The 24,367-nt window shown below is 39.9% G+C and overlaps 1 protein-coding gene across 24 annotated transcripts in view; it reads right to left on the reverse strand.

Annotated features, from left to right (window-relative positions):
- Nucleotides 1–24,367, reverse strand: part of PCM1 (pericentriolar material 1) — a 47,496-nt gene that overhangs the window by 15,913 nt on the left and 7,216 nt on the right. For 11 of the 24 annotated variants that reach the window (XM_075091342.1, XM_075091357.1, XM_075091353.1 and 8 more), the window contains exons 5-23: nt 24,148–24,318; nt 23,857–23,973; nt 20,017–20,194; nt 17,601–17,710; nt 16,962–17,178; nt 15,543–15,741; nt 15,069–15,245; nt 14,178–14,335; nt 13,753–13,967; nt 11,900–12,054; nt 11,689–11,818; nt 9,801–9,935; nt 8,084–8,274; nt 5,230–5,427; nt 4,078–4,300; nt 3,811–3,956; nt 2,688–2,881; nt 1,344–1,521; nt 335–693 (exon numbers count right to left, since the gene is read on the reverse strand). In XM_075091342.1, coding sequence (XP_074947443.1) covers nt 335–693; nt 1,344–1,521; nt 2,688–2,881; nt 3,811–3,956; nt 4,078–4,300; nt 5,230–5,427; nt 8,084–8,274; nt 9,801–9,935; nt 11,689–11,818; nt 11,900–12,054; nt 13,753–13,967; nt 14,178–14,335; nt 15,069–15,245; nt 15,543–15,741; nt 16,962–17,178; nt 17,601–17,710; nt 20,017–20,194; nt 23,857–23,973; nt 24,148–24,318 — 3,451 coding nt within the window. The remainder of the gene's footprint in view (nt 1–334; nt 694–1,343; nt 1,522–2,687; nt 2,882–3,810; nt 3,957–4,077; nt 4,301–5,229; nt 5,428–8,083; nt 8,275–9,800; nt 9,936–11,688; nt 11,819–11,899; nt 12,055–13,752; nt 13,968–14,177; nt 14,336–15,068; nt 15,246–15,542; nt 15,742–16,961; nt 17,179–17,600; nt 17,711–20,016; nt 20,195–23,856; nt 23,974–24,147; nt 24,319–24,367) is intronic. The other 13 variants (XM_075091354.1, XM_075091351.1, XM_075091345.1 and 10 more) reach the window with 5 other exon arrangements.

A 24,367-nucleotide genomic window follows, 5' to 3' on the forward strand; every position in this document is an offset into this window, starting at 1 on the left:
CAGTATTTTACCAAAGCACGTCTTTCAGCAAGTCATCCAGTTTGACCATGAAGACTTCATGAAGAGAATGATTCTCCTGGTGGCTTATTCTAAATCTTAGTGCATCTGCACCCATTATCCATTCAAATCATGACGTGCTAATCAGTTGTACTTTTTTTTTTTTACTGAAATACCAAAACACCTTATGTAATTACATTATGTAACATGAATTAGTATTTCAATAACTTATTTTCACTATTATAGGTACCATTTACGGAAAGTAAATTCTCTGGAATGTAATGATTATAATCCAAGTTGTGTTTGCCCTTGTATCCAAAATTACTTTACAACCTACCAGTATTTTTAATTCTGCTTTTTAGCTGAGAAGAACTCTTCCTCTTACTCTTTGATTTGGGTGTTTTATCTTTTGATGCCAAACTTGCTTGCGCTGATGCTTTTCTAGATTTAAATGTCTTTGTCACTGTAGTTGGGTCTACTGGATCAGGCATGCTACTAAAACTCTCCAAAGATTCTTCATCATACTCTCTTCTCCTGCTCATATCAGACTGATTTTTATGACCAGAAGCAATGCTTTGTACTGGAACTGCAAAACCTGCTTTCAGCCGAGACTGATCATCTTTTTTTACTTCCTGGCTATCATTATGCCAAGTTGATCTTTTTTCCATTTCCTCTTCAGGTTGTCTGTGACTCCTTCTGTCAGAAACAAACACACACCTCAGTACAGCATAACCTATCTCTCAGAAACAGCATGTGTTACCAGGCAAGTAGCTTTATCCATAATGCAAGTCATCTGCCCTAGTTACTTAGTCATCAACTGAACACCGATAAAAAAAAAAGCTCATGAGAACCCTTCCAAATGGAAAACAGAAGTGGTGAAGAAATTCACATTTATCACTGATTTCAACCTCAATATACTCATGCAGCTCTTGCTGTGGTCAAGTAGTACTACAGGATGAATCAACATTCATTACAATCTACCGTAGCACAAAAAATAAGCGTTCACTGAAATTATATCCTCTTGTTATTCAAACAGCTCAGTTTCAAAACACATGGAAGGGAAATCCTCCTTCACTTACAAAATGTTTCACAAAACTACTCCAACACTATTTGATCGTAAAATATTCATAAAATACATTAGTTAACATACAGAAAAGCAGAACGCTTTAGAGAAAAAAGCAAAAATATTTAACTAGGAACTGCAGAAGTCAGCTCATCTTGTAATTCTATTATTTACTTGGAAGATAAATTCCCTAAAAGAATTATGAATTCCCACAAGCTCCAGAAAAGGGAGAAGAGAGGGAGAAAAAGCGGTTAAATGGGAGTTGCACTGTGACATTAAATACCTTTGTTTTTCTGCACCATTAGAGGAACTGCTTTCAAAAGGTTTGGGGAATGCCGTATAGTCAGTTTTCCCAGAAGCATTATGATCTAGAGGATGTTGCTGCTGCTCAGTGCTGTTTGGGGAAATATTGTGTGCGACATCTCCAAAACCAGAAGGGAACACTGGATTATAGTTAATACCTACAAAGTAAAACAAGTCAGAAGATACTACCTCATTTAACTGTGTGATAAAAGTCAAACTTGAGACATTATGTGGCCAGATAAAATTACGCAGCAAAAATACAGTAGGGAATAAGAAAAAACTGTTTCGTCCTGAAAGCACTGCAATAAATCTGAATTCATCTTAAATGTAGGTTTCTAACATTACTGGACACTACAATCCCATCAGCAGATAGATGAAGGTACTTCAAGAAACACCAATAAAGAACTCCTACAAGTGAAGGTAAAAATGACATCAGTTCCAAAAAAGGCAGAGTTCTGCCTGCATGAAGACTATCAATACTTCAACTAAAACCAAACTGACAAGAAAATTCCAACGGTGCAAGTATTCATAGGGCCAAAGAAGTAATAAATTCATCATCTTCATAGTAGTGGCAAATTGAACATAACCATTCTTCTCTGCAGGTTCCGTATAATTTGAATTATATCCTTAAACAGAAAAGACTTTAGAATCTGAAAGCTGTAAGTCTCAGTCTATGCCTGTTGCTGGTTTCCTGAAAAGGCTGAAATATATTATCAAGGCAGCTTTAACAGCTTCTAATGATACACTAAAATGCCTACATTTCTTTTCCATTTCAAATTCAACAGTAAAAGTAGATTTGGTAATGAGATTAGAAACACTGTATCCAAGTCAACAGTTACTCTATACCTCTGATGGGAACAAAAATTAGTAACATGCTATTTACAGGCACTTTAAACAAAAATGAGTGCTGGAAGTTCTAAGAAAAAAAGAGAAGTCATTACTAAGTGCTGCCTTAAAATTAGAGGGTTCACTTGTCAGAAACACTATTAAATGATTGCTGAAGGTACGTAAAAGTTTCAAACATTAATTTTCACATGTTGGATGAAGAACATTTAAAATATTAACTTTATGGAGCAGGTATTTTCGACTATAACCAACTTCTTACTAAGTCTTGCTTTTCATACTGAAGTCAAAATATACAATTGTTCAGCAATAAACATTAAACTTCTGTCAGGATAATATGGCCTCTTTCAAGTACTGTTTAAGACCATTTCAACAGAAAGGAAAAGTCAGTATCAGCAAGTTCACAGTAAGATTTCAAGTAAATGAAGGAATGGAAATTTTTGAAATTCCTATTACTTCATACACCTGTAGTAATACTCACCTGGAGCAAAGGAATTAAAATTAGTAAATCCTGGTACATTAAGCAGGTTCACAGGTTGTGGAGGAAAGCTGAATGGACAGAAAACAGGAGATGGAGGTGGTGGCGCACTACTGCTGCTCTCCTTTCTCAACGGCTTCTCTTGACACTGTTGTTCTTCTTGCTGGCGCATCAGATCATTTAACATTTGTTTCAACCTTGAAAAAAAAGGAAAAGTAAGCACTTGGGAGGGAAAAAAGAATGCTAAGGGAAAGCTGTAAATTCATACTCAAGTAATTTGAGATTCGTATTATTTCACCTGCCTCATGTAATGTACATAAAGAACTGCTCCATTTACCTAGTAAAAAAAATAGCCACCTCAAGGAAACAAACTTCTTGTAAACATGACCACTAGTACAGAGCAGTTGATTTTAAAACCATTGCTGTCTGTCACTTGCAAGAACAACAGAAAAAATGACTACATAACAAAACAAGCAGGCTGAGAAGGAAATAAATAAAACGAACCTAAGATAGACAATACTTGCAGAAGTGACATTAAAACTACTTTAAAATATTACGAGGCCAGTAACAAAATATCGCTTACCAAACACAAAGACAGATGAAGAGCTTGAACTTTCATGCAATGAATTAAAATTACTATTACATTTTTTTAGAAAAAAAGATCACTGTTCAGAAGGTAAAAGTAGCACATCCAAATGGATCGTAAGCGTAAGTTCTGACTGACAACATAAAGGACAAAAAACACTTCCATCATCTTTCCACAACCATTAGAATCCAGAAGCTTGCCAGGTAGTCTATCAAAGACTACAGACATAAAAGCATATTCAAGAAAAGCAAGTCTAAACAAAAAAAGCCAAACACAGCTATCGCAACAGGTTTTCAGAAGAGATGCCAACTTTTGGTTCTCATCACTAAAGATTACCCAAAACGAGTAATCTCAAAGGCATTAAAACAGTAGTGAAAAAAATTAAAAAGCTTTATATAATTTCCTAAGCTTGTAATAAATTCAGAAGTTCAATAGCCTCATATTTAACCATTAACTGTCATCTTTTACTCACATAATCACGTTCTCCGTTACTGAAGCATTTCAAATTCCACAGTCAAACACTAATATAAGCCAACAAACCTTTGGACATTATTCTGCTGCCAAGCCAGTTGGGTGTAACACTGGTTCAACTGATGCATAATAAGATATACTTGTGAAGATGCAACATTATTGGGCATCATACTGTAAGGGCCTGTAAATAAAGTCTGTAGAAGACAAGACAGGGTCTGTGGAAAGAAAATACATGACAGTGATCAAATTACCAAAACCAGAAGTTATTCCTAGAAAGATCTACCGGGGGCAGCAGGGAGGATCAAGAACAGCAAAATAACTGCTCTTCATATCTACCTGCTGATCCTGCATCAAAGTTTGACAAATGCTGACACTAAATTCATGCTGTTTCTTCAACTGGTTGATCTGCTCTTGCCACTGTTCCTTTTCTTCCACATATGAAAGTTCGGACATCCACCGAAGGTTTTCCTGACGTCGCATACTTATGTTTTGCTGTTGCCTGGCCTTAGATAATGGACGATAATTCCCATCTGCTGAAAGAGGACGGCAATTCTTCCACCTGGGGGGGGAAGGAAGAATGAGGAGAAAAGCTGACATTTCAAACAACTTTTAATTATACTCCCATTATTGAAATTATGTTTCAGTTGTACATCAACAAATCACTTGGGCACAGGCCATTTCAGCATGCCAGCTAATCACCCATGCAATTTTGTCAATCCAACATTACCCTAAACAAACACAAAATAACAGACACCCAACTAACTACCACTGCCAAAAAGAATTGCTAAGGATGTTTCTGGATCTTGTTTTTAGTATCGTCCATCGCTGATATATAATATGTACTCAGATGAAAATAAAAGCCACCAACATAATTCACTAAGAATTAACAGGCCCAGCTCCTGCCTGGAAGGTCACTATTTCCTAAAATTATTTTGATATCAAAACCAGAAGAAATCAGTTGAGGAGGTATACATTACTTTTAACGTGGCATTTTCATTTAGTCACACAAAGCTTGTTAAGGACATCAGTTAGGTAAGCAGAGTTAAAAATATTAATGTTAATTTAAAAAATTTAGTAAGAAATAGTTTTCAAAGCTGCAAAAGCCAACAATTAGAAAGCAAGTATTTCAGAGTTTAATTCTCTGAATTAGATTTTTTGAAGAGACTGATCAATATGATGGCAAAAATTTCACATACATTATCTTTTAAGCTGATTAAAACAACATGGGAACATAAGGAGCTACTGCAACACAACTGGAGAGCTCAATGGCAGACAGTCAATATGACCGAAAACCAAATAAATAATCAAATTAGTTACACATTACAGCTAGAGACTCAGACAAGAAAACCCCACTGCACACAGCTCCCTAGCAAGCAGAAAGAAATTTCACTTTGATGTTGAAAGATGCCTTTTAGTTAATGCAATGCTTCTTCTACCCCTTCCAAATATACTCTGACAAGCATCAGATCAACAAGTAATGCCACTAACCTATCCTTGTTTTCTTTAACAAAACATGCATTTTCTGGTATGTTGTTATTGGGATAAAGAGAGAAACTGTCATTCAAACTTGAGGCATCTTCTTCCTCTTCCTCTGCCTGACCAACTCCGTCAGAAAGATAACCATCTTCATCTCCATCTTCTTCATCTAGTGCACACTGGGTAGAACCTCCCCAGGTAGCCACTGTCCTAGTGAACGAAAGGGGGGGGGAAGCAAAGGAGGGGGGGGGAAGCAAAGGAGGGGGGGGGGAAGCAAAGGAGGGGGGGGGGAAGCAAAGGAGGGGGGGGGGAAGCAAAGGAGGGGGGGGGGAAGCAAAGGAGGGGGGGGGGAAGCAAAGGAGGGGGGGGGGAAGCAAAGGAGGGGGGGGGGAAGCAAAGGAGGGGGGGGGAAGCAAAGGAGGGGGGGGGAAGCAAAGGAGGGGGGGGGGAAGCAAAGGAGGGGGGGGGGAAGCAAAGGAGGGGGGGGGAAGCAAAGGAGGGGGGGGGGAAGCAAAGGAGGGGGGGGGGAAGCAAAGGAGGGGGGGGGGAAGCAAAGGAGGGGGGGGGGGAAGCAAAGGAGGGGGGGGGGAAGCAAAGGAGGGGGGGGAAGCAAAGGAGGGGGGGGGAAGCAAAGGAGGGGGGGGGGGAAGCAAAGGAGGGGGGGGGGGAAGCAAAGGAGGGGGGGGGGGAAGCAAAGGAGGGGGGGGGGGAAGCAAAGGAGGGGGGGGGGGAAGCAAAGGAGGGGGGGGGGGAAGCAAAGGAGGGGGGGGGGGAAGCAAAGGAGGGGGGGAAGCAAAGGGGGGGGGGAAGCAAAGGGGGGGGGGAAGCAAAGGGGGGGGGGAAGCAAAGGGGGGGGGGAAGCAAAGGGGGGGGGGAAGCAAAGGGGGGGGGGAAGCAAAGGGGGGGGGGAAGCAAAGGGGGGGGGGAAGCAAAGGGGGGGGGAAGCAAAGGGGGGGGGGAAGCAAAGGGGGGGGGGAAGCAAAGGGGGGGGGGAAGCAAAGGGGGGGGGGAAGCAAGGGGGGGGGGGAAGCAAGGGGGGGGGGGAAGCAAGGGGGGGGGGAAGCAAGGGGGGGGGGGAAGCAAGGGGGGGGGGGAAGCAAAGGGGGGGGGGAAGCAAAGGGGGGGGGAAGCAAAGGGGGGGGGGAAGCAAAGGGGGGGGGAAGCAAAGGGGGGGGGGAAGCAAAGGGGGGGGGGAAGCAAAGGGGGGGGGGAAGCAAAGGGGGGGGGGAAGCAAAGGGGGGGGGGAAGCAAAGGGGGGGGGGAAGCAAAGGGGGGGGGGAAGCAAAGGGGGGGGGGAAGCAAAGGGGGGGGGGAAGCAAAGGGGGGGGGGAAGCAAAGGGGGGGGGGAAGCAAAGGGGGGGGGGAAGCAAAGGGGGGGGGGAAGCAAAGGGGGGGGGGAAGCAAAGGGGGGGGGGAAGCAAAGGGGGGGGGGAAGCAAGGGGGGGGGGAAGCAAAGGGGGGGGGGAAGCAAAGGGGGGGGGGAAGCAAAGGGGGGGGGGAAGCAAAGGGGGGGGGGAAGCAAAGGGGGGGGGAAGCAAAGGGGGGGGGGAAGCAAAGGGGGGGGGGAAGCAAAGGGGGGGGGGAAGCAAAGGGGGGGGGAAGCAAAGGGGGGGGGGAAGCAAAGGGGGGGGGAAGCAAAGGGGGGGGGAAGCAAAGGGGGGGGGAAGCAAAGGGGGGGGGAAGCAAAGGGGGGGGGGAAGCAAAGGGGGGGGGAAGCAAAGGGGGGGGGGAAGCAAAGGGGGGGGGGAAGCAAAGGGGGGGGGGAAGCAAAGGGGGGGGGAAGCAAAGGGGGGGGGAAGCAAAGGGGGGGGGAAGCAAAGGGGGGGGGAAGCAAAGGGGGGGGGAAGCAAAGGGGGGGGGAAGCAAAGGGGGGGGGAAGCAAAGGGGGGGGGGAAGCAAAGGGGGGGGGAAGCAAAGGGGGGGGGAAGCAAGGGGGGGGGAAGCAAAGGGGGGGGGAAGCAAAGGGGGGGGGAAGCAAAGGGGGGGGGAAGCAAAGGGGGGGGGAAGCAAAGGGGGGGGGAAGCAAAGGGGGGGGGAAGCAAAGGGGGGGGAAGCAAAGGGGGGGGAAGCAAAGGGGGGGGAAGCAAAGGGGGGGGAAGCAAAGGGGGGGGAAGCAAAGGGGGGGGAAGCAAAGCGGGGGGAAGCAAAGCGGGGGGAAGCAAAGGGGGGGGGAAGCAAAGGGGGGGGAAGCAAAGGGGGGGGAAGCAAAGGGGGGGGAAGCAAAGGGGGGGGAAGCAAAGGGGGGGGAAGCAAAGGGGGGGGAAGCAAAGGGGGGGGAAGCAAAGGGGGGGGGAAGCAAAGGGGGGGGAAGCAAAGGGGGGGGGAAGCAAAGGGGTGTGTGGGAATGGAGGAGTAGCAAAGGGGTGTGTGGGAATGGAGGAGTATTTTTTTTTAGTTTATGAGAAATTATTAAAACAACCTGTTGACAATTACAAGTGTATCTTCAACAAATCAAGCTGCATCAAAATTAAACATTATCTCACCAATGCAAAGTGAAACTAGTATTCTTCTGATACTGGGACACAAATAAAATTACTTACAGTTTTTGAGAAATATGACTTTACTATTGTTGTAAATGTCGTAGAGATGATGAAAAATTACTCTGAGCACTTGGCATTTTCCACACATTCTCCTCTCCTTGGGTGATTTTTCACCATTTATGGAGCGGGGCAGACTAAATATGCTGGGAAGACCCATAAAACTTGGAAGTTGCTAATTAACCGTCACTTTAGAAGTCAAGAAACTGATTTACTGCTCTGCTACATCATCCCATTCAGTGCTCAGAGGAAAACAGAAAACTGCACCAAGACTGACACCTCGCTAAAGAGAAGTGCCCACTGACTGAAAGAGGGTGACTAGTTCTTACTTTTCCGTCCTGCTCTGCTGTGGAGTACGCTGAGCTTCTGATCCTTCACTTTTAATAGATGCAGCAACAGTAGATACTGTTTCTGCGAGCTCTCTCCTCCTCTGATGTTCAGCCATTAACGCTTCAAGTTGCTTTCTTCTCTGTCGCAACTCTTCTCTTAAAATCTCATGTCTTCTCATCTCAGACCATAACTGTTTGCAGTAAAATGGAAGACATTGTATTTATTTTGTTTATATTCCAATCAAGTACATTAAAATGTCAATATTTGATACTATGCTGATACCTTTTTGTTCAGGCATGGGCATTATACTGTAACTGAAGCCGCACCACAGAGAGATGTAAAATACATCCCATATTTACTATTTATCCCAAATACTGCAAAATCTAAGAAGGTAATTAAACATTACAGGACACTATTTTTTAAGAAAAACAGTGCATGTTTCACTCACTGTTTTTAATCACATAGTTTATTCATTGCTAGTTAGCTCTTTAAGTAGTACGACAGAATACTACCCTCTGGAGAAATCTGAAGATTGTGCCAAGTACTTCTTTGATAACAAAGTAGAGAATGAAACAAAAATATTTTCTGCCACCTGCAGAAACTTCAAGTTGCAGTGTATGTTTGACCAAGACTTAATGAAGCCATGATTTACAAAGAAGGGCATATAAAGGGAAAGATACAGGTAGAAAGAGGCCTTTAGCTACCTTAAGTTAGATACAGTGAAAACATAAATGGCAGGATACTTCTACAGACATGTAGACTGCATAATATAATAGCATAACCTACAAAAGCAATTGTGTAAGTGAACTAGACTGGAAAACACAGACCTAAGAGGGACAGGCAAGTGACAATGTACTCAAGCCTGAAAGCAACCGAACTAGTTGGTGGTGCTGGAGCCAAGAAGTGTTCCAACAAAAATCCGTACATATTTTGACTATTAATAACCCAACCTGTTTGTAGAGTGCGAGCAATTGCATCAGCATGTTCATTTTAGAGACTTTTTTAGCAGAAAGAATTCAGACCTTTTATTTAGTAAAAAGAGACAAGTTGTCCTATAACGTTTATTTGGAAGATGCCAAAGTTCTGAAATTCTCTTCTTGGAGAAGGAAAATTTGGCTTTTGATGACAAGACCACAGGCATTGCCCATTCAGCCTCACCTGAACTGTTAAAGGAAAATTTAGAAGAATGCTGATGCAACTCAGAGAACATCTATTAAAAAAAGTATTTTTCAGATATTCGTTTCTGATGTCTATTCTACAAGAAACACTTTCCATCACATATCCCCCCAGCCCTATAAATGCTAGCATAATTTTCAGAAAGACTAAGTAATATCCAGATCATTCTTTAAGGCACAAATTTTGGGGGAAAAGGGGAAGGAAGATGCATAGTTTCTGTCAGGAAGTTTCAAATCCTGACATCACCATCTTCACGGATGACGTGCCTGTGGTATACTCTATCAAATGTATACAGTACAAATTGAATATTCATTTAGCTTCCACATAAATATTTAGCAACAACTTCTATATTTGGGGAAAGATCTCTTGACAGTTCAGGTCAACATCTACTTCTTTCCAGCACTGAAATAAAGTTATATACACTTTGTTAAAATAGCCACTACTTCACTCCTCATCTGAAGTACGTGAAAATGTGTCCAAGTTAGCTCAAACTTTCTTAATTTTAAATCTCTAAGTCACCAAATATTGAGTATGAAATACCTCATTGCCTACGGGTACAGATTCATCAAATTCAAGGAAAGGCTTGCCAACTATGTTACACTCATTCATGGCCGGAGTTGAGGTTGCTGGTGAAGTCTGCCTATTTGCTGGGCCATTACCCAGGCCAGCTGAGAACTGAAAGAGAAGACAAAATGGCAAAACAGTAGAGTAGCTTCCTAAAAACTTAACTGCTCTTACAACCCAACACAGTTTTGGCTTTATGAGATCCTGGCTTATGAAATTCATGTCTATGAGATAGAACAATTAGTATTCAGTGAAAAGGGATATTCAAATCAAGGCTAAACACTTATCTCAGAACTTAGCCAGGAATCAACAAAACTTATTTTTATGTAATATGGTATTATATTCTATTGGGTTTGCATGCCAAGATTTTGGTAGTGGGGGCTACAGGGGTGGCTTCTGCGGGAAGCTGCTAGAAGCTTCCCCCATGACTGACATAGCCAGTGCCAGCCGGCTCCAGGATGGACCTGCCGCTGGCCAAGGCTGAGCCCATCAGCGACAGTGGTAGTGCCTCTGGGAAAACATATTTAAGAAGGGGGAACAAAAGAACTGTGCCACTGCAGCTGGAGAGAGGAATGAGAATATGTGAGAGGAACAACCCTACAGACACCAAGGTCAATGAGGAAGGAGGGGAGGAGGTGCTCCAGGTGCTGGAGCAGAGAGATTCCCCTGCAGCCCATGGTGAAGACCATGGTGAGGCAGGCTGCGCCCCTGCAGCCCATGGAGGTTAATGGTGCAGCAGATATCCATCTACCTGCAGCACGTGGAGGACCCCACACCAGCACGGGTGGATGCCTAAAGGAGGCTGTGACCCCATGGGGACCCACGCTGGAGCAGTCTGTTCCTGAAGGACTGCAGCCCATGGGAAGGGCCCACGCTGGAGCAGCTCGTGAAGAACTGTAACCCATGGGAAGTGGCCACAATGGACTGTGGAGGACTGTCTCCCATGGGAGGGACCCCATGCTGGAGCAAGGGAAGAATGTGAGGAATCCTCCTCCTGAGAGGGGAGGAGCAGCAAAGACAGGTGATGAACTGTCTGCAACCCCAATCCCCATCCCCCTGCACTGCTGGTGGCGAGAAGGTAAAAAAATAAAGAATAAAGTTAAGCCCAGGAAGAAGGAAGGGGTGGGGGTAAGGTGTTTTAGTTTTTATTTTCTCATTATTCTACTCTGATTTGATTGGTAATAATTTAAATGAACTTTCCCTAAGTCAAGTCCGTTTTGCCTGTGACAGTAATTGGTGAGTGATCTCTTCCTGCCCTTATCTCAACCCATGAGCCTTTCGTTGTATTTTCTCTCCCCTGTCCAGCTGAGGAGGGGAGTGACAGACCGGCTTTGAAGTCCAGCCAGGGTCAACCCACCATATATATAATGCTGTAGATGCACAATATTGATAATTTAATGATCAATTCATAGGAAAAAAATTCAAAGAGTATAAGAAACAGTACAGCACTGTACAGTTAAGTTTGAATACAAATTGTTGATCATGCTTACAAGATGTAATATTGTTTCAAAATACCAGACCCTGTAAATGACTAAGAGGAGTGAAGATGGAGTGACTAGCAGGTACAGCAGACAAATTTGAGGCTAAAAATAGGATCAAAGGTTCTCTACCTTTGAGGACTTTAAATAAAAGGCTTTGAGATCAAATTACAGTGAAATTAAAACCTGATATAGCAATCCCTGAGCAAGAACCTACACTGGAATTAGATAACCAGAACTCTTCTCTAGGCTTAGAAGTCCAGCGGCTTTCAGCATACAAGTATTGCCAGTTTTAAGTTTCTTCCAATTTTTATAGTGAAAAAAAGGCATAAAAAGCTGTTGAGCAATGAAACTTATCTAAGAACAAAGAAATATATTCCACCTACCTGAAGGTCAGGACAAGCTTTCTGTAACACTTGAATTTTTTCTTGAATTTCAATGAGTTTTCTTCTTTCTTCTTGTAATTGCTTAATCTCCTGTTGCTGCTGTTGAAGTTTAGCTTCATAGAACTTCTCTCTGTGTAAGGAAGTTATCCGCATATTACTTGGCAAGAAGTTGCCTAAAGCACGATTCTACTATCCTTTGAGAAAGGCATACCTTGCTTTTTCGTTCAGTCCTACATCTTTTTGTAACTTGTTTGTACTAGCTCGGACATTGTTTGGTTGTTGCTTTGTCTCTTCCATCTCACCCAAAACCAAGTCACCAATATTAGATGCATTTGCAATTGTTGCTTGAGGTTCTGGATCTTCATCCTAAGAGAACGTCAGAAAGGCAGTCAGACTATTTTCAAGTTGACACACAAAATGTAACAAGTTTAGTTTATCAAACTGATTTTTCAAAACTAAACAGTCTGAATAGCTTTATCTTTAGTGCAGAAGTCATCATCTTCATGGCATCATGACTTTAAGATAAGTTACTGAGAGAATTTAACATTAGAAAGCTCACACTATTGAAACTTCCACTTTAAATGCAAGATAACTTGTCTCATTCTGGATACATAAACCACTTGAATTGTATTTTATGCCTATGACTGAGTGGAGAGAAACATACAGACATGTCAAGAAAAAGAGAGACGCAAGAAGAGGAATAGAAGTAGACTGAGGTGAAAAAGATTGCTTAATTACTGTAGTCATGAAGTTAAATATTACTATTTACAGCTTAAAATAAAAATCATTCATTTGGAAGTTAAATCTAAAATATTTTAGAAAGTCTTCTACATGGTTCTCTATGCAAAATTTCATGTTTTCATATTTTTTCTACTTTCAGTTCTCAACATTTTCAATTTTAAAGGTGTAGCTACTGCTTCTTTTGTTTTACTACATGATTGTTCTTCATACAGAACCTGCTGAACAGGAAAGATCATCATCAGGGACCAAGTATGACACAGCTATGCAGACCTACAGTACCATTACTGAGTAGATACAGATACAAGCATACAAGCCTTGTAAATATGAAGGAAAGATTGAAGACATGCCATTAGTTAGACTGTTTAAGGAAGCTGCTGTATCATCTCTGATTTATACCGCCGTACTGTTAACATCTCTATAGTGATGAGAAAAAAAAATGCCTGATCCAGATGCTGAGAAACTTCTGATAGTAGTATATTGAAATAACGACATAGTCTTTATGCTGTTGCTATTGTAAAATGTATGTTCTAATTATGATTGACTTTAGAGGCCTCACATAAAGCCTTTACATTTCTGCTACACCTATGTGTATTCAGTATGCAGACATTACATCAGATGGTGCTCAAATGTGAGCATTTTGTAGGGACATTAGATTTATGAAAACTCATGTTTTTAATAAACATCACTAAGTTAGCATGAGATATTCTAAATTAAAAACACTGTCAGTTCATAGCCGGCCCTCAAGATTCTAAAAAAACCCAAACCAACCAAAACCCACCCCCACCCCACCCCCAAAAAACCAACAAAAACCACCACCACAAAAAAGCAAACAAAAAAGGTCAAACAAAAAACTCAACAAAAAAATCCACCCCCTCCCCCAACCCAAAACAAGATACCCCAACTCGAGAAGTTGCAACATCTGAAGATTTCAATCAAACCAAGTAATTTTTCCTCACTGAAACCTAGGATTCAGAAACTAAAACTGGTGAATATTCAATTATAAGCTTAAAAATGTAGATAAGTATTATTAAAAAAAATTTAAGACTTCTTGGTTCATATTTTGTGATCCAGTACTAAGGTAAAGTATTAAAGCCATTCTTCTCTTAGGCTAGAATCCCCCAAGAAAATTCCAGATTTAAGCTTCAGAAGTATCACCCTTGACTTTAGGGAAAAAAAAGTTCAGACAGTATCTCTTTTTCCCTGCCTAAAACTAAGCATTTTAAATGCTACACTAAGCAGAGTTTTCTTCCCTATTAAAAGTTATACATTACATGAAATAACAAATGCTACATTTTTGTGCACAGATCTATATTCATAAAATACCTGCACCATAGCAGCAAGGTTTTGTAACTGTCTAAGTTTCTGTTTTGCAGCTATAAGCCTATTGATCTTCTGCTCAAACTCCGCGTCTCCAGCAGCATCACCCAGGCTGCTTCTGTGACTAGATATGGAATCTTCACTAACTCTATCTTCTTCCACTTCATCATCTTCACCTTGGAGCAGGTCGATATCTTTATCATCCTCCCTATTATGACAGTCTGGAGGCAGGGAGAGGAAGAAAAAAACAGTACCAATGACATTACTGAACTTCTGAAATCCACTGTTAATTACTGGACACTAGAAAGAGATTAGCTTGATGATTAGGCTCGTGAATATTTTGCTCATCAAACAAGGTTCTCCCAAATTCTGTGCAGCTATGAGTATCATTTGCATGAAGACTTAAAATTACAGAAGATTTTAGAACATACCTAGAGCAGAAGACATTTTTAGAGTCCTTAAATTAGCAGCAGATCGGTTATTTATTTCACAGTCTGTATTAAGGTGTCTTCCATCTCTATTATTAGTTCCACACTGTACATTTGAGTTGCTATTTATTTCACTCCAACTACTGATTCCTTGAGGGTTTCTAGGGTAAAACGCATTACTCACATTAACTTCAAGAACTGATATCGATGGAATTTTACCTCAGTCATTTTATTAACTTGCTTTTATGGGAATGTGTCCTGACCTTTTTTTTTTTTTTAAAAAATCAATCCCATATAAAAATCAGTCCAGACATTTGGAATTTCTCAATAGCCACTGCTCCAACAGATTATTATTTTTTTTTAAGCAATCAGAAGCAGCAATGGATTAATGCCTGCTGGATCTACAACAATATCAGAGGCTTTCAAGGTGCCTATGTTAGAAAAGCTTTATACGATTCATAGCTAAATTAGTATTCATTTCTGCACAGTGAAGATTCTTGATGCACACAGTTGCCCTGTTGGACTATAGCTCTAAATGCCTCTCAAAAACAAAGTTTGTTTTTATTCCAATTCTCCAGTCTAGGCCCATTAATCTTCTAGTGGAATTCCATGCATATGATTCAGTGCTTAAATCCAAAAAGAATTACAGATGTTGAAGTCTCTCAGTGATTTTGTAAATTTCCAATCTAATCTACATTTGCTATATACCTAAGTGACCAAGCAGAAGACTATTATTACTCATCTGTGTAAGAAAGCTACTTCAAATTAAAAATTTTGGGAAGTTAATATAATCACAGAATTAAGTTACTTCTGGTTGACTGAAATAATGCATTGCTTCAGGAAACATTTAAAAACCTGGCGACAAAGGTTCAGGGTGACAAAAAATAAGACAACCTAATATTTGTAACAGGCTGTGGATCCTCATGTTCAGAATTACTTTCTGATTTTTCTGTTTCTTCCTCTTCCTTAGTGTTTTCGTTCACAGCATCTGTCATCATATCAGATGTTTGCTCATAGTAGCGAACTAACTCACGTAACTCATTCAGCCTCTTACGAACTTCATTTAGCTTCCTGCGGAGGAAAAAGAATATGCCATGTGTTTTGTCATATTGATTAAATCTATATGGAGTTGAAAAGTGTGTGTGTGTATATATAATTTATAGTTCTTAACATTTACTGCCATTTTCCTAGCTCTAAGAACCTTCTGCTTGAAGCTCTGAACACATTTAACTGTCTTGGACCATTCGCTAAATATAACAGTAAATTGAGTAGATTAATATATGAAATGGTTTCTTAACACAGAACTTACTAAAAAAGTAATACTCAAAATCACTAAAGCACATTATAAAAAAATGAAAGAACTTTTACTGAAGCTTTTCTGTTGGATTTAGATTGTCATCCTCTTCATTCTCATTCTGAGAAACCAGGGAATCAGGTGGATAGGGAGCAGATGCCAGGCTATTTGATTCACCATTGACAACAGTTACTATGCCTACAGGACCAGAAGCAGCTGAAGTTGTACTTCTTTGATCAATACTCCTTTGAGGAGATCCTGAAGCAGGAAAAACTGCAGAAAAGAAATATAGCTCATTAAGAACAACTTGCAAAAAGGAACCTGCTTAACTAAATTATGTTAAACTCCAGAAAATATTACCAACACATAAAACAGCAGTTAATAACTTCTTTTCTTGGAAAAACAAGCTTTTGTCTTAAGTTTCATGGCATGCAATGCCAATAGGCAGAGAGTAGTAAGTAGCTTTTGTAAACAAGACTTCAGTCAGTTCCTTTTAGCTTTATCAAGCTTCCAGAGTGGAAGCTTTCATGCTGTGAATCTGCCCAGTGAGTTCTTTTAAGCGTTTATTTACAGCTAAATTGTTTTCTTTGAAGTTTATCATTTCAACATGATAAAAAGAAAAATCCTATCAATTTTTTTTCTCTAAGCTCTTCTGTCCATATCCTGTAGGATGTTGATTTGAGATTTGATGTTTGCTTTTTCCAGCTACATGAAATCATATCCAAATATGTTCATATTATACACATTAAGTACATGTAGAATGACGGGGGTATATGGGTATGTAACCATTAAATCAGTCTGCCCTTCTCCAGGAGTGCGCTTCCAGTGCCTCGTTTCTTAGCATTAGCCAGAACACACTGACCACCCCTCAGAATTTTCCAGCTATAGGACAAACTTCATCAGTATAGAAGTATTCCTAGAAATAGAAAGCAAAAGCAGCAAGTAGGCCCACATCAAGACTCTAAGGAGAAGAAAAAGCCATCTAAGGAACAGGCCAAAACTCTAGTCCATTCGGACAGTTAAGTTCCCCTGGTATGGCCTATAATCAAAGTCCCTATGACGGGTGCACAAGAAAGTGTTTTGACAGTGAACAAGCAAACCCCATAAAGCTATGAACATCTGAGTGCTGGGTGCATAATAAAGATGTAGTATGACAAAAATACAGGAAGTTCAAATTCATATGGTACACTCCACAAGCCAGATGGGCACAGACAAGCACTGAAGAAAAAAATACCAGCATCACATCCTCACAAGTCAATTCGATAATGTTATAAACCAAACTGCTACTAGCAAAAACACCCATCATCATTACTTGTAGAGCTCTCCATTAAGCCAGAAACTTACACAGCATTAAAAAAAACATTTACATAATATTGCCCCAGCACAGCTGTATCATTTACATGCCAGTTGCAAGTTGAAAGACCATGTTACAAACATGCACATCAAAAAAGTTGAATTGTTGAAAAGATACAATTCTCCCTATATTTACTTACAGGAGGAGTTATTTAGATGTTGTTCATTAAGCATATGAATTTCTCCTAACAGTTTGTCCATTTTTTGCTTTTTACCCTGCAACAGTCGCATCTCTTTAAAAAGCTGCGCCTTCTCATCTGACAGGTGTTCGGACATTGAAGAGTTTCTGCTTTGTGAAATCTCTCTTGTAAGTGAAAGGCTTTCTGCTTGTCTTCTGTTGTCTGGCACAGACTGTGTCTAAAAAGAGTTATTTAATTTTATTCAGAATACTATGAAAAAAACCCAAATAAATTTTAAGAAACAAAACATCTTCTTATAGGCTTGCCAGGCTCAACACCAGAACAAAGAACATTTTGAAGGGAAACTGGTACTGAAAACACTCTCATGATATCCTAATTATATACTGAGTTAATATATAATTATACTGCAATATAGAAACTGCTTCTCTGGACTTTAATGGAAAACAGACAGAAAGCATAGATCAGTCACCTAATAACTCTTAAGAACAAAGACACTGAGCTTTCAAATTTGGGGGAAATCCTAATTGCTTCACTAGCAAATGCACACATATAAGCAAGACAAACATTTAACTGCACTGTTGAAAAGAATAAGAAAAATGGACAATGGCAAGACTTATATAGTGCAATCCAAGGACTGACCTGAGAATCATGAAGTTGGTTGTGAAAGCGCTGAATTAAGTCATTCAATTCTTCATTCAGTTCTGATGTAAGGCTTACTCCTGAAACACTACCTGTAGTCTCTGTTACAACTGGACATGCAAAAGAAGGACGAAAAAACGTAAATAATTTTCCGTAGTGATGAAATAAAGGCTATTTGATTACAATGTTTGGTTTAACAGGAACATCAATATACTGCACCTCTTTAAATACAGCAATTATTTTTAATGTTGTGTCCTTCCCACCAACTTTACTCTTGAAAGATTACTTAAATTACAGAAATACTAACAAGCCAGCTCACAGTTCCTTTGTGATGAACCATACAAAGAACTTTATAAGTCTGTTCTGTGTTTTCTAAAAAGGTTGAAGCAAAATTAAAACCACCAAGTTGTCTAGGGTTGATGGAAACATTTTGCTTGTTAGAACAAAATTGTTATTATTTAGCACAGCCAAACTAAGAACAGTGCATGTAATTTTACTTCCTTAAAATAATTAACAGGACGCCAAGCTTTCATCTTGGTGTAAGCTGTGAACTGTACAGCTGCGAAAAAAGTCTTGGCAGTTTGCTCTTCAAAAAGCTTTATGAGAGGAATACATTTAAAAGAAAGCTTCCCCCCCCACCCTGAATGCTCATATTCAAGCATTACTAAGATACAGAACTAGCAGTTGAAAAATCCAAATACCTCTTTTTACCCAAATATGAACCAACACTTTGTGAGAAAAATCAAGCACAAATATTTTCCCCATAGATCCTGACTTCATTACCTGCACAATGAAGTTTTACTATTCTCAAATTTTAAAAAGTTTATTTTGCCCTATGTTGAATTTGAATCTTTACATTTCCTACCCTACAGTTCTAGCACATACCACATCTTTAAGTAAGTCAACACAAACAGCAGTAAGAAATTGTTATTAAGAGTGACACAAGAGGAAACATAAAACACCACCAAAGAATTTTAAAAAAAATTAAATTCTGATTTATCATAAATAATCCTATTTTCTACCCACTTCATCTACCCAATCCTCATCGAGATCAAGTTTTGTATATTTGAGGAAGAAACAGAAAGATTCCATCACAGGTGTACTCCTGTGGAGCAGACAGAAGAAAAGCAATTACTGGAAACCATTTAAGAAACAAGGAAACACCTTTCAAAAAGCACTTGATTGTCTTGCTCCTGTGGTAACTTTCTAAAAGCTCACTACCTACCAACTTCTCTGCTTCTCTTCCAACACTAGAGTTTTCTTAAGTAGTTCCACCTTTCCTGTAGTCTATCAAATCAAGGACAGGAATAAAAGCAGGAAGAGGAGCTCTGCAGAGCAAGGAACCTTAAAGACTTTTTGTAAGACACAGAAACCAATGCTTAAATTTCTACAAATTAAGCTATTTTAAACACAAAAGTTAACTGTGGTAAGAACTGCTATCCCATATACTCTCTAATAAAGGCTAATAGCAACTCTTATGGGGAAAAGTTATGGAACAGTAACAGAGACTGAATCTGAACTTGCTCAGTGCAAAAACTGTCATTCCCTATGAATGCACATGTAACTGTACCCTATTTCCAAATAAAAGTAAATAGGATTTAGGGAGGGGTGGGAGACAGGACAAGTTTTGAAGAAACAAAAGATAATTCACATGTCAGCAGTGCACAAAATCAAGGTCAACTGTCTTTTTAAGATTGAACTCTTGAGAAAACAACTCTGTTAACAAGCTTTAAGCAGCTATCAAAAAGAAGTCTCTCTCCCAAAGATAATTTTAGAAAAGTTGGGAGTATATGAAAGCAAATTAGAAGAATGCTTTTAAACTGAAGGTTATAACATAATGGTGATGACCTATTATCAGAACCATGCCCCCAGTTTACATGTCATAGAATTTCAGAGTTCTAGCTTCATATTTATGTAACTGCTTTACCAACTTCCTCCTTTCATGTACTGGATAAACCAATAGTCTACCAATGGCTATTAAACTGTCAAGCAACCAGCCATCAAAAAAAAAAAAAAAAGACAAATCAAACAAAAACTCAAATTACAACCGCCTACAGCCAGAAGGATGCAGAAAGGGAGAGAACACTCTCTATCTGCCACTCCATTTCTTCCTTTAAAGGCCTGGGACAACAACGGAGGGGAAAGGCAGATTCCTAATCTGACATGGTAGACCAATTCTTTGGAGAGAAGCCCACGCTTCTAGGATTTTACAAGGAAACCACAGAAGTCAGCTGTGTGATTTTTAACTGACACACCCTTTTATAATGTTGTCAACTCTTCAGAGGTAGAAGTCTTGCAGTAAAATTTAAAAAAACCTGAATTATAAAAAGAACTTTAATGTGTATTCCACAATTCCAGCTTTAATCATTCAATCAGCATGCTAACATGCTATCAAAGACACTGTCATTCCACATACCAGAATCATCCATAACAGCAATTGCTTGCTCTGCCTTATGCTGCAAAGCCAGAAGAGCTGCCTGTCTTCCTTGAAGAGCCTTCAATTGCTCCTGCTGTTGTAGCATCCTTTTCAATAAATCATGCTGCTTCTTCAAGTTCTCCAACTCCTCTTTAGCTTCCTGTTGAGGATCTCTGGCCTGCATGATATGGAAGAGTATTACCATAATCACAACAAATTTATTTACTGAGTACTAGTGACAGAAGTGTCAAAACAAGCAGGACTTTAGTGTAAAAAGGTGAAAATGAAACAGCTTCACCTTTCCAATAGTCATTTTCAGTCTAAAAATTTCAGACAGCCAGTAGGAAGACGCCTGTACCACCAACACATGCTTACCACTCCTGGGGGTAAGGTTTTCTTTAGAAGCCCTAATGTGTCCCAGAGACTAACCCAAGCATCCTTCTATCTTTTGAATCATAAAAGATGGCATTAAGCTGTAAGACTGGTAAAGCTAAGCAAGATAAGTCGTATTATCAGGGAGCTACATATAATACAAGATCTACAGTGATTTACTGGCCTAAATTCTCTGAATTTTCAGCGGAACTTTTTGGGCACTTACTCTTCTCTAACCCATAACGTGTTTAGCTTTGTATGCCATATTTATGCCACAGATGCTGGAATAAACCAGATTTAGGTAAACCAATTTCAAAACAAAAATATGCACAGAACCCCCTCTATACCATACTTTCAAATGCATGGAAACAGATCTACAAGAATGAAAGCATGTTGGGCAGTTAAAATATATTAAAACTAAGTTATTTTCCTCACCCTACCCTAATCAAAAACTGAAGATCTGCCTCAAAACTTTTTTTCAAGGACTCTCAGCAAATTATGTATTTTAATGAGACATCCACAGTTAAGATCTGATCCTGTCTGAAGTTGAATTATGTAGATGAAACCATGGAAAAATTTGCCTTCTTTTTGTTAGGAGGTGACAAGTATTTAAAAAGAACATTACTAACCGAAAAGCATCATCTTTTCTCCACATAGTGCTGAGTTCCTGAAGTACAAAATTCTCTCAGTCCAAAAACAGCACCAAATGTTAGAACAGAAGCAGGCATCTTGTTAACTAGTTCTGGGTACTGGGAATGCTCAACTTTCCAGCATAGAAAGGAGAACACATCCAGAATTCTAAACTTCTCAAAGAAGTGTCACTAAAAGATGCACTGCAACTGGCACTGATTATTCCTGTTAAATTTTCATCTTATATATAAAAAGCAGAGTAGAGGCAAAACAGAGTACACAGTGAAATCAGCACAGGAAGGAACAGGGGGAGAAAGGTAAAAAGGGGAGGCGTCTCAGTCTCACTCACCTATTAAATAATCCAAGCTTTATCTAAAGTACAAGATTTGCTTGAGTTCATTAAAATCACAAAACTAATTTGTCAAGGTTAATTCTACGTTTGGACTACTAAGCTTGACAAAACACTCCAGTCTTATTTTATGGAAAAAAAATATCAAACTTATCTTTCCTTTTTTTTTTCTCCCTTCTTAGATACAGAGTAAGACACAAAGCCATAGAAAAGCTGGTAACAGATAACAAAAGAAGTTTTAGACTTCAAAGCCCTTTGTCTTCCCCCTTCCAACCAAATATTCACATAAACAGCTATAAAAAAAGTTTATGGAACAAGTTAAGGCTACTATTCTCTAATTTGTTTTCTCTATATGGTACTACCTTAAATTTGCATTGGCAGAATATTGGTGTAAACATAACAAGTGTCTGAAAGTCACATTTACAATATGTTCTCTCAGAAAGAGAACAGCAAAACTGGAAAAGATCATCTACATAAAATCAGAACACCTCCTGCAGAGTTACATGTAGTACTTTCCCTGTCAATGTTGACACTTCAGAAGAGAAGGTTGTCAAACATCTATTTAAAGAAGAAGAACCCTAGACAAAGAAGATGCATTCAATGAAGACAGCTGGATACAGATAAGCAGGCCAAATGGGAACATTCACCGTAAATAATAAAAACATTGAAGGAGCGGGAAAGAAGGAGCGGGAAAGAAGGAGCGGGAAAGAAGGAGCGGGAAAGAAGGAGCGGGAAAGAAGGAGCGGGAAAGAAGGAGCGGGAAAGAAGGAGCGGGAAAGAAGGAGCGGGAAAGAAGGAGCGGGAAAGAAGGAGCGGGAAAGAAGGAGCGGGAAAGAAGGAGCGGGAAAGAAGGAGCGGGAAAGAAGGAGCGGGAAAGAAGGAGCGGGAAAGAAGGAGCGGGAAAGAAGGAGCGGGAAAGAAGGAGCGGGAAAGAAGGAGCGGGAAAGAAGGAGCGGGAAAGAAGGAGCGGGAAAGAAGGAGCGGGAAAGAAGGAGCGGGAAAGAAGGAGCGGGAAAGAAGGAGCGGGAAAGAAGGAGCGGGAAAGAAGGAGCGGGAAAGAAGGAGCACTCCCCATGTATAAACCCTATTTGAGGCTAAAATAATAATTTGAAAGAGTACCTTTGAAGGCAATCCACGTTCTTGACTATTAATCCTACAAGGCCAGATTTCCCTGTCATTCAGAGCAGCTCTGTCACTTTCCCCTTTAGGGCTTGCTGTAACATCAATGTCTGTAACCTGTTCTTGTAAAGCTGAATTCCCTAGTTTGTCCTCAATGCAGGGCCGAACGCTCAAACTAAAAGATACCTCCTTTATTAAATAGTTTAGTACATTAGATTTTGAACATGTGCTCCAACTTAGCATGCATTTTCAACTTACAAACCTACCCACTTTTATCTTGTCAAATAATGAAAGCTAGTATCAAATAAAATCTACCAAAGAGCAGAGACATTCTTAGTCATTCTTAGAATTTTCATCACAATAAGGCTCCGTATGAACCTGATATGACTAGAAGTATTCATTCTGCATGTAATATATTCAAGCTGCATTTAAAGAGAAATTGGATGCAAAATGAGAAGCCAAACATAAAACTAAAACCCATTTTGCAAAGATGAAGAAAAATGCAAGCTTACATGTATACTTCTTAAACTGTACTGGTCTTTATCTGCATTTTTTTTTAAGTTAAAAGTACATCATTTTATTTCCTTACAGGGATAGAAAGAGTTCTTACAAAGCTAAAAATAATTACAAGAACTTCTTAATGTTTTAACTGCTGTTTTACTTCCAAGTAGAACATTCAAAGTACTAACTGGCTATAAGAGTATCAGCTTTCCAGTACTATTCCTCAGCACAGTAGTATGGGAAGATGTAGAACATAAGCTGTTATTAAAATGCTTTTGTACATAATACAAGATTTGTTTACCACATTCGTATAAAAGCTTTTATGAATAGGAAGATTGTCTGTGTATCTCATAACTACATTCAGAACACCTTTTCTGAAAGGTGCTCATCTTTAAAAAAGGAGAGAAACTTCTGCGTTAGGTCACTACTTTATCGTATTACTAGAAAGACGCTTTGGCAATGGCCTACTAATGACCCATTTCCAACCCTCTCCTCACCCAATAACTGCAGTTTTTCCCCAGTAACAGAAACAAACTTACAGATGAAAAATTGTATAGAAAAGGATTCCTTCCAATCAATCCAGTGCATGCTCTGCCAAATTAAACATTTAACCCTTCATTCTACTTTGAAGAAAGACTAAATATTTAAAAACACTACTCAAGACACATTGTTGTTGTGACAGAAACATTAGTTTTTCCCCATATAAAAAAATTTAAAATATCTACACATGTGTGAACACCTCCTGAACAGAGTGTTTGGAGATCTACTATTTTTTAATTGAACTGCAGATTGACACTATCACAACAATCACAACATAAACAAAGCAAAGTCTTCATTTCTAGCACCTTAATTACTAAAAGGCAGCTTACCGTGGTATCTGAAGCCTCAGACTGCACATCAATGTTTAGCGATGTGCTCTCACCTACAGAACCAGATCCCACAGCTGAATCTATAGTCCGAACATCATCCTCCTCATTTTCTCTAGCCTGAAATATTTCATTGGCATGAATCAAAAGCTATGTAAGGGGGCAGTAAAAATGAATTATGGAAGGTACTACATATCAAAACCAACTCCCCGAGTAGTACCATCAAAACATGAACTGTCAACTCCTAGAAAAGCTTACAGTGCAGAAACAAATATATTATTTTCTCAAACTTACAAGCGTCTTTTGCAAAAATTTCAGATAGGATTTCTCCTGCTCTTTAAGGTGATCTATAAGGTGTGATAAACGCTCAACATTGGCCGATCTTTCATTTTTCTCTACAAGATCATCCCGCATGGAGCTGGCCTTAGCAATATAGTCCCGAATTTGAACTAGTCTGCTCACAATCTGTAAAGACACTGAAATTACTGAATGCATTCAGCTACAGCTTTAACGT

The sequence above is a fragment of the Phalacrocorax aristotelis genome, chromosome 4 (genome assembly GCF_949628215.1).
Source record: "Phalacrocorax aristotelis chromosome 4, bGulAri2.1, whole genome shotgun sequence".
Taxonomy (NCBI): Eukaryota; Metazoa; Chordata; class Aves; order Suliformes; family Phalacrocoracidae; genus Phalacrocorax; species Phalacrocorax aristotelis.